The sequence below is a fragment of the Coregonus clupeaformis genome, chromosome 13 (assembly GCF_020615455.1).
Source record: "Coregonus clupeaformis isolate EN_2021a chromosome 13, ASM2061545v1, whole genome shotgun sequence".
Classification (NCBI taxonomy): domain Eukaryota; kingdom Metazoa; phylum Chordata; class Actinopteri; order Salmoniformes; family Salmonidae; genus Coregonus; species Coregonus clupeaformis.
The window spans coordinates 41,384,371-41,394,949 of NC_059204.1; the positions used below are offsets into that span (position 1 = coordinate 41,384,371).

General features: G+C 43.6%; 1 protein-coding gene across 2 annotated transcripts; it reads left to right on the top strand.

The window, feature by feature from the left end:
- The first annotated feature begins 680 nt into the window (after window positions 1-680).
- LOC121579476 (transmembrane protein 151B-like) lies at window positions 681-9,865 on the top strand. 2 transcript variants are annotated; one of them, XM_041894079.2, is made up of 2 exons: window positions 681-1,505; window positions 6,303-9,865. In XM_041894079.2, exons 1-2 carry the CDS (start codon window positions 1,446-1,448, stop codon window positions 7,965-7,967), a joined length of 1,725 nt encoding a protein of 574 aa, XP_041750013.2. In that variant the 5' UTR covers window positions 681-1,445; the 3' UTR covers window positions 7,968-9,865. The 2 variants fall into 2 exon arrangements, 1 of the variants encoding a protein (XP_041750013.2); XR_006002917.2 differs by having other exon boundaries at window positions 1,428-1,505; window positions 5,959-6,393.
- The last annotated feature ends 714 nt before the right edge of the window (window positions 9,866-10,579 follow it).

Sequence of the window (10,579 nt, forward strand, 5' to 3'; positions counted from 1 at the left end):
TGTCGAGACTGATGGTTTGTACAGTTGTGGCTACCAGTACAGCTCCATCTAGATGTCGCGTTGGGGATAACAGTTCTTGACAACTGTAGCATTTTAGCTAAGCTTAACCCTAACCCTTTTCTTAATCTTAACCTCATTCTCATAACCTGCTATGTTAATTATCCTAACCTGCCACGTTAGTTCTCCTAACCTGTCATGTTAGTTCTCCTAACCTGTCACGTTAGTTCTCCTAACCTGCTATGTAAACAAACCACCAGTGCCAACAAACCATCAGTATCACCACACAGGGCATGCAGGGCCCCCCCAGATAGCATATGAACACATCAGTTGAGGGCCCCCTGGAGGTTGGGGACTGCCCAGATAGCATATGAACAGGTCAGTTGAAAACCTCAACAATATGACTGTAAGTCGCTTTGGATAAAAGCGTCTGCTAAATGGCATATTATTATTATTATTATAACAAATTCGGCTGTGGGGTTGTGGAGGTAGGTGCCCTGGGGGCCCAAATGTGGTAGTCCGGCCCTGCCCTTCCCATTGAACTAGTGATTGTGAAATGTAGTTGAATAGGGCGATGTGCAAGGTTCATCAGACTGTTCCAATGTAAAAGGAGGATTTGCTCACAGGCGCACATCAAGTGCACAATATCTAGGCTATGATATAGCCACTCTAGGCCTAATTAAAATGTAGCATTTATGTAGGCCTTTTAGAAACTGACGCTCGGTTACGGGTTGGCTATGTCTCGTAACTAGGTGACGTCAGCTCTAACCATCGACGATGAAATGTGCAGGTGAACACGGGATAAACACATGAACCAAAAGCAAGAAGGGAGGAGAGCAAAATTATCTGGCGAACATAATTTCTGAATGGTGGGATGAAGATTTATTTACGGATAAATTGCGTGCTATGCTATCGGATTTAAGAACCCATATAGCTGCATCAGGAGGTATAGCCTAAATTGCCTATCAAATAATAACGCGACGTCTCTCTTGCGACTTATTTCCTCCCATCATTCTTCCCCGCTCGATAGTCCATGTTGGCGCCAATGGAGTGACCCAATGGAGCGACTATAGAGAAGGCTACTGTAGAGAAGTAGGCTAGGCGACAGCAATAAATTAGCAATACACCCACATGTGGCACTGGTGACTTAACGGACACCCGAGAAACAACACCAGAAAATAGGTATTTTTTTTCACTGTCCTTGATCGTGTGACAAGACCCGTAGGATAGGATCGAATCAAGCCGTTCGTGCAATGGTAGGTGGTGCGGTAATAACCTACCAGGGGGGATGCTTGATGCTCGAAGACGTTTGCTTTTGGAGGATCGTATTCATACATGGGGCTTGAGTTGTCATGTGGGGCGGTCCCGACTCTGGACCCCCTGATCGTGGGAGTCTCGGCCAGATCCCGATGCTCACGGTCAAATCGTAGCTTGTGAGGAACAAAAGAATGCCTACGGTGAACGTGACCGGAGAAGCGCCCCTACTGAACGGGGGCAGAAGAGAAGAGGTAGAGCGTTGGTATAGGTTAGGTTGTTTGGGAAGTGTTTGTGTGTGCTCGCGCGCGCCCGCACCTGCGTGTGTAATTGTGTATTGTTGGACGCTAGTGCATAGGTAGCTTCGTCTCGCAACTAGGCATTTATATTAATATTTAAATTAACGATTCTGAATTTGACTGTATTGTTTACAGATGCATAGTGCCTAGTTGTGGGACGAAACTCTGCATAGGCTACTGTATACAGGCTAATAAGATGAACATTTTCAGGCCCATATAGAATGTGCGATTGCAGGAATATTTAATCCATATCATATTAGGTCTGCACTGCATGGAAAGCTCAAGCTAATATGTTACTCAGCCTCAGTTACCAGTCTACTGTAATCAGGGCAGCTCACTCAGTTACCCACTTACTAACCAACATGTTGAGCACAAACAGACCTCTGCATCTCTGGTGGGTCCGAGTTATAGCAGAGTCCCAGTAGGCTACAAGAGACGAGATCAGTCACGTTCTTATTTTTAGTGCGTGTATTTTACAAGGTTACTTGAAGAGTCACCCCTAACTAATGGAGGGACGCAACTGCATTGCAGTCGAAGTGGAGGTGAACGATTTAGCTCCCCCTCATCTATTTGCTGGACCATATGAATGCGACATACAACTGATTGATAATATCATTAATTATTAAACTCCTCATAATCATGATTAGGACACTGATCTTCTCTGGGGATTACTTATTATAATGAACGGTATAGCATAAGGCCACATTATAGTCTAAGATCACTAATTATGGTCTGTCTGAGTAGTAGTCCTCAGAGTTGCTGAGCTATAACCTCAGATCTTATGTTACAGGGTGATCGATAAAAGAGAGACAGAGATGGAGATTGTGCAAAAAGTGGAGAGCACTATTGAGTTTTGATAATGATTGTATTATACTGACACATCCATATCAATGCTCTTAAGTGGGCCTGTTTACATAAGCAACATGTCTCATGTTATAATGCCCTACTTTCCCATGAGCATGGTTGATATGTGCACATCTGATGTCAAGATGTCCTGTCAGGGTAAATCAGCACACATCTGTGTGTGGTAATATGCTTTTTTGGGGGGTTACATTTCTACTTGAGGGGCCGGTTGAGTGAAACTGCTCTATATTTACCTACATAAACCCACTATATATCTCTCTCTCTGTTGTTGCATCAGGATATGTTACATTTTGGGGGATTTATTTCTATAACAAGAAATAAATCCCCCCTCTTTATTGATCTGCCCGGTACCATTCCTCGTTTTCAGGCTGGTCTCATAGACTAGGCGTAACATAGTAATAGAAAATTCAGGACACTCAAATTAGTATGATATGTTACAATTGGTATGGTTACATAAGACAGAAGGTCACTTAAGGCAAAAACAAAAGGAGGGTGGGTGGTTGGTTGGATGGATTGGGGGGTTGGTGGCATATACAGTACCAGTCAAAAGTTTGGACACACCTACTCATTCCAGGGTTTTGCTTTATTTTTACTATTTTCTACATTTACATTTACATTTACATCATTTAGCAGACGCTCTTATCCAGATTGTAGAATAATAGTGAAGACATCAAAACTATGAAATAACACATATGGAATCATCAAGTGTTAAACAAATCAAAATATATTTTATGTTTGAGATTCTTCAAATAGCCACTCTTTGTCTTGATGACAGCTTTGCACACTCTTGGCATTCTCTCAACCAGCTTCACCTGGAATGCTTTTCCAACAGTCTTGAAGGAGTTCCCACATATGCTGAGCACTTGTTGGCTGCTCTTCCTTCACTCTGCCGTCCGACTCATCCCAAACCATCTCAATTGGGTTGAGGTCGGGTGATTGTGGAGGCCAGGTCATCTGATGCAGCACTCCATCACTCTCCTTCTTGGTCAAATAGCCCTTACACAGCCTGGAGGTGTGTTGGGTCATTGTCCTGTTGAAAAACAAATGATAGTCCCACTTAGCCCAAACCAGATTGAATGGCGTATCGCTGCAGAATGCTGTGGTAGCCATGCTGGTTAAGTGTGCCTTGAATTCTAAATAAATCACAGACAGTGTCACCAGCAAAGCACCCCCACACCATAACACCTCCTCCTCCATGCTTTACGGTGGGAACTACACATGCGGAGATCATCCGTTCACCCACACCGCTTCTCACATAGACACGGCGGTTGGAACCAAAAATCTCCAATTTGGACTCCAGACCAAAGGACAAATTTCCACAGTCTAATGTGCATTGCTCGTTTTTCTTGGCCCAAGCAGGTCTCTTCTTCTTATTGGTGTCCTTTAGTAGTGGTTTCTTTGCAGCAATTCGACCATGAAGGCCTGATTCACACAGTCCCCTCTGAACAGTTGATGTTGAGATGTGTCTGTGTCTTGAACTCTGTGAAGCATTTATTTGGCCTGCAATTTCTGAGGCTGGTAACTCTAATGAACTTATCCTCTGCAGCAGAGGTAAATCTGGGTCTTCCTTTCCTGTGGCAGTCCTCATGAGAGCCAGTTTCATCATAGCGCTTGATGTTTTTTGCGACTGCACTTGAAGAAGCTTTCAAAGTTCTTGAAATGTTCCGTATTGACTGACCGTCATGTCTTAAAGTAATGATGGACTGTTATTTCTCTTTGCTTATTTGAGCTGTTCTTGCCATAATATGGACTTGGTCTTTTACCAAATAGGGCTATCTTCTGTACCTTGTCTACCTTGTAACAACACAACTTATTGGCTCAAATGCATTAAGAAGTAAAGAAATTCCACAAATTAACTTTTAAGAAGGCACACCTGTTAATTGAAATGCATTCCAGGTGACTACCTCATGAAGCTGGTTGAGAGAATGCCAAGAGTGTGCAAAGCTGTCATCAAGGCAAAGGGTGGCTATTTGAAGAATAGCCACACTTTTTTGGTTACTAAATGATTCCATATGTGTTATTTCATAGTTTTGATGTATTCACTATTATTCTACAATGTAGAAAATAGTAAAAATAAAGAAAAACCTTTGAATGAGTAGGTGTGTCCAAACTTTTGACTGGTAGTGTAAGTCTAGCAATCCAAAGGTTGCGTGTTTGAATCTCATCATGGACAACTTGAGCATTTCAGCTAATTAGCAACTTTGCAACTACTTACCATGTTAGCTAACCCTAATCTAGCCACCTAGATAACGTTAGCCACAACAAATTGTAATTCGTAACATAACATACAAAATGGATGATGGACATCCAGAAATTAATACATACCATACCAAACGTAACATTTCATACTAATTTGAGTATTGCATATTTTCGTTTACTATGTTACGTCTAACCCTGAGTCCAGGTTGTCATTTTGGCTACTTGCTTTGATAGTTGATAGGTGGATATGTTGCCCTTGTCCTTATGACTGTAAGAAGGAGCAAAAATGACTTTCCTACTGAAGTAGTTTCTCTAATTCTGCAACAGTGTTACAACAGAAGTAGTTTCATAGTGCTAATGTCAATATGGAGTGGAAGGAAAAGCAATCAAGTGGGAGAGAAATAGCACAGTGGAAAAAACATGATGTTTTAACCATTATCAAACATCATGTATAGTAAACTACCCATCCCTCTCTCATTCTCTCCCCCTCCCTTCATCTCTTCCTCTCTAATTGCCTTTAAGTGGGGGATGAGTGCGGAGTTGACTCATCATTAATATAGATAGACAGACACACACAACATCTGTAATAAGTGAGCAATTGAGGCACTTAACTCTAGGTTCATGGTGAACTGAAATGGTCTCTCCCATTGACTCAGCGTGCTCCCTTGTCATTGTAATGCAGTCACAATGAAACCCCTGCACCTCTGCCAACAGGAACACACCTTCTCACAGCTACCGTTTGGACATCAGCCTGCCTTTTAGGAAAACAAACCTTCCCTGCAAGGGCACTGTCATGGCTGCGAGAGGCCCATTTGACTGCTTAAAAAATTAAGCAGATAGACAGATACTCTGAGCTCAGCAATTATCTATCTGTATCTCTGTCTTTGTTTGCCTTTTGGTTATTTTCAATGCTCTTTGTGTGGCCAAGAGTGTCACTGCATGTTTCGCTCTTCCACTTTGCTCACTGTCCATGTGCATCCTCCCATGGGGAGCATGAATGGCCATAGTACCACTAACCTCCACTGGCAAAAGAAAGCTGAATGCACTCTCCTTCTTTCTCGCTGTTGATGAGGTTTAAAAGCATCAGCCTCATCCAGTGTCCACTAAAACCAAGTGTTTAAAAGGGGCTGCATGGTTTGGGTTTCACTCTGCCTGGAAATGTGTCCATGCCTCCAGAGACTGGAATGGTCCATCTCTGGAAGAGCAGGGGAGCGCGACAGGACAACATTGATGTTTGTTAATGTTGTTTGACATAAAAGCCATTGTGATTAATGCCCAATCATCTGTATTCTTATGGAATACACTTTAATATATATTCAGTTTTTTCTGTTTCTGTTTCTTGCAGAAAAATCCAGTTTTAACACCCTTTCCTTGTTTTTTTGCCTCTCCCATTGTATGTCCTTCAATCCTGTTCCTCTGCTTTTTATCTCCCCTCATACGAGTCATAATGTTTGATGTTTTATCATCATTAAAACTCCATTCCCACCACTTACGCAAAACATTTTTCAATGTCCTTTTCACATCCCTTCCTTTGCCCAACTTTTAACCTGTGCTCCTGATCCCATCACTCAAACTCGGTTACCTTACTCATTTATAAAATCTCAACCAACTTTCTACCCATATTTGTACCCAACCCTCCATCCCCCCACCATCCGCTTTACCTTGTCTCTTATCCCTTCCCCCCTGTAGCAACGTCCCTGTAAACAGACCCTTCCCGGGTCCCTATGCCGAGAGTCCCACTGGAAATGCCTGCTCCTCACGCTGCTGATGTTCTGCTGTTTCGCCACGCTGGGATGGTGCTCCTTCTACCGCGTCACTGTCATGGCTGCCGATGAACACGGCCTCTACTACGGCGTCCGTGCCCGCCTCTACCATGACAGCCCCTGCTCCAACGGCTACGTCTACATCCCGGTGGCCTTCCTGATCATGCTGTACCTGGTCTACCTGGTGGAGTGCTGGCACTGCTTCTCTAAAACATCCGCACTGACCAGGGTGAGGATCAGCAAGGTGTACAACAGGGTCCAGAGGCTGCAGCAGGCCATGCCCTGTATCTGGTGGAAGGCCATCAGCTATCACCATGTGAGACGGACACGGCAGGTGACTCGATACCGCAATGGCGATGCTTACACCACCACACAGGTGTACCATGAGCGGGTCAATACACATGCAGCCAGCTCTGAATTTGACTATGCCCGACATGGTGTCAAGGACGTATCCAAGGAGCTGCTTGGCCTTCTGGAACACCCGGCCGTACGCCTTCATTTCACCAAATGTTTCAGCTTTGCCAGTGCCCGTGCCGAGGCTGCCTACCTCACTCAGCGCGCCCGCTTCTTCGCAGAGAACGAGGGTCTGGATGACTATATGGAGGCGCGGGAGGGCATGCACCTGAAGAACGTGGACTTCCGTGAGCACATGCTAGCCTTTCCTGACCCGGCGTGGCCACCCTGGTTCTCTCGTCGGCGCATGTATTGGTTGATCTCAGCCCTGATGTTGTCCTGGCCACTACGTGTGGTGTCAGAGTACCGCACAGCATATGTTCACTACCATGTGGAGAAGCTGTTTGGTGAGAATGAGGAAGTCAATGACAATGACAGCACTGAGATGGGCAACTACCGCTCAGGCCAGGAGAATGGGCAACGCGGTGGCCCCAGATTGCGTGTCATATCGAGGGTCAACACTGTGGACATCACTGAACTGGAGTGGCACATTCGCTGTAACCAGCAGATGGTGCCCAGTTACTCCGAGGCCTTGCTGATGGACCTGAACACCAATAACACAACCTCTTTGCCTTCTGCGTTCACCGGGGCAGCACGTGTCCCTATGAGGCGGAGCTCCAGCTACGTCCTACAGAGCTGCCCACGCTGCTGCAGGTCCACCAGCAGCTCCTCGCTCCCCTCGCGAGTCAGGGGGAACGTGGTAATGGGGGCGGGATCTTTGACATATGGGACAGTGGGAAGGATGGGAGGAGGAAGGCTAGCCCTCAGCCGCAGTGGATTCTCTCTGGGCCGTTTGCACACGGTGCGCCAGGCCTGCCTGTTTCACTCCCGGAGCCTTGGTGCAGGGATGGGGAGTCGAGGGGACGAAGGTGGTGGGTTTCTGGGGCTGGGCCTCCGCCGGGCTAACGAAGAGAGCAGAGGGGTCCTGGAGTCAGAAGGATATGAAGAGGACGAGAATAGTCTTCAGCTAGAGGAGGATAGAGAGCAGGAACTAGAGAGAGTGAGGGCTGAGATCATACAGGGAGTGGCCTGTGTGACAGAGACACCACCAGCCTATCAGGAAGCTCTCCACTTGCCTGTGTTGATCATCCATGGTGAGGAGAGCTGTCATGGAGGGGAGGACCTTGACGCAGGATAGTCACTGTGATTGGCAAAGGTGATGTACAGTAGAGCAGATAAGTAAATCTGCTCAGGATGATGCAATAAATTAGAGAGAGAGAGTAGAGGAAAGGAAAACAGGGATGGAGGAAAAATGTGTAGCGATATAGAAAGGGTTGTTAAAGAGAGGGGTACGGAAGGAGAAAGAAAATAAATGGTAAAATCATGGTTTCCAGACCTGCGAGAAAGCAGTACTGTTAACAAAATGTGTAGGAAAACAAAACTATTGTGTCACAGTAGATTAAATGACAATTATGTAGTTGCTCTTCCTAAAGAGACTGTGTAATATGTGTGTCCCATTGTCCACAATGAACAACAATCGCTTTGTACCTTTGTTCATGAATGTACGGAAGTATCAAGGAGCTGCTGAGTTAGCACTTTACATCAGGAGTAGTTCATTTTCCACCAAGCTATTAGATTAATTCAAGGGGCACTATATAATGTGTAAACTTACAGAACTCCCTGTTAGAAGTGGAGCAGAACTCTCATGCCAATAAAAAAGTGATTACCATTCCACAAAGAGAGTATAGTAATAAGATTTGATATTAATTTGAGATGTTAAATAATACATTTAACCAATACACTGTAGTAGTGATGAGGCTTATGTCACCTGCTCGCCTTCCTCGAGATCATGCAGATCCAAGAGGCCAACAATATTGTCCATGATATGACATCAGAGATATAGTAAATCCTTTTTTAAGCGTTATATGCACATATGGCTATGATTGAGCAAAGATGCAGTAGTAGCTAATTTATGAGAAACGTCATGATTTTTTAAGAATGCAGAATGGTATACATTAACACAAAGGATTGTTTATGTACGACCCACAAGACCTTAAACAGACATGTCCTTTTTGCTCAGCCTTGTGACTCCCTGTCAGATGAAAACATTAATTTGCCCCCTCACAGACAACAGGAATGTGGAGAAAGACATACTTTCACATTTTTTACATGGATCAGGGGGAACAGGAGATGGATGATGATGAAATAGAGAGAGTTATGGAGAGAGCAATTGTCCCATTTTATGCTTGTAAGATTATTCCTTTAATAAATAAAAAATCCCTCTCAGCAATTTGTCCTTCACCACAATTCTAAAGGGGTTTTCCCATGTCTCAGTTCTGCCTACTGTTGTAATTATACATCATGGTCAAGTATGGATTTAATGCAGTAGAGTACATACTCACACTGACACTCACACTACCCCAACGCCCCACCCCTCACTCAGCTGATGCCATTAGGAGCACCATATGTGATTGATGCTCAGAAGGCTTGGGACCAGAGCCAAAAACAGAGTTTTACCTGGAATTAGGAATTCAAGCAAAATTCTAAATGCAATATTTATTTCAAGAAATGTATTATCTACCTTTTATTCTGATAATCAAACAACATACCGACAGCACATCATTGGCATAACGCACAGTATGTTTTGCTCAAGTACAACAATACAATTACAGATGGACACACCAATAAAAACACTGTCACCCAGGTAAAACAGCATGCTAAGACACACTTCTTTACATCAGCATACACACATGCTAGTAGGTGCACAAATTATTAAGCATAATAATAACAGTAAAATGATCACTGGTAGTGAATGTGGACTGACATTTCAAAGAATGGCCATGTAAACATTTACAAGTATGAAGATATTGACATGGTCGAGGACAGAGGTACCGAACAACTAAATGTGTTGGGTGACTCAACTCAATCCCATCAACACTCTAAAACCACACCTTATCTTGAAAAGACTCTTGCATGTATTCATTCTGCTGTATCTAATGTGTTACCAATACAAATTCAAATTGTTGTTGATGAACATGATGATGATTATGATGGTGTTGGTGGTACAGAAGCACTAATAAAGTAGGTCTGAATATATCTACATGTTCTGGGAACTGATAATAATGCTCTCTATATTGACTGAGAATCACAATGCAATCTATTTTATACTACCGGTATATGGGAAATAACATCTCCCCCTAGTGACAAGTACAGTACCTGTTTGAAATAGCATGAGGCCTACTGTGACCGTTGTTGTAACCAGTGTTGTTGTACCTACACATTGTAACCAGATTTATATATATATTTTAAAGAATTAGAAGTGTTGGTTTTGGTTCTCACTAATTCCATGCATGACTGTCTGCATGCAAGCATAGCGACCAATCTCATTTCATTTGGCTCCTACTCTCCCTCCCTCCTACACTAAGCTGGTTTTAAAGGGCTAAGCACCCGTCACATTTCATATGACAAATGAAAGTCTGCACATCAACTGCATGGGAATCTACCAGTAATTGTTAAGTATAAAGTACAAACAATTCAGGTGAAGAGGAGAGAAGAAACTGCTGCAGCACATGTTCCATTTGCAGATGTGAGCATTTTCACACTGTAAGTGGCCCTTCCAAGTTTATAGACATACATACAGTATTATGAGTTTGTATAAATCAGAGCAAAATGTTTAAACTCTGAAAGCAAAACGTTGTACTATGCAGTTATGCAATAACTTTGGTGACCACAATGTAATTATAATGCAATTCTGCAGGTAGTTATACTGAAATATTATGTTTTATTGTCACACACAACGTGTTATCCACA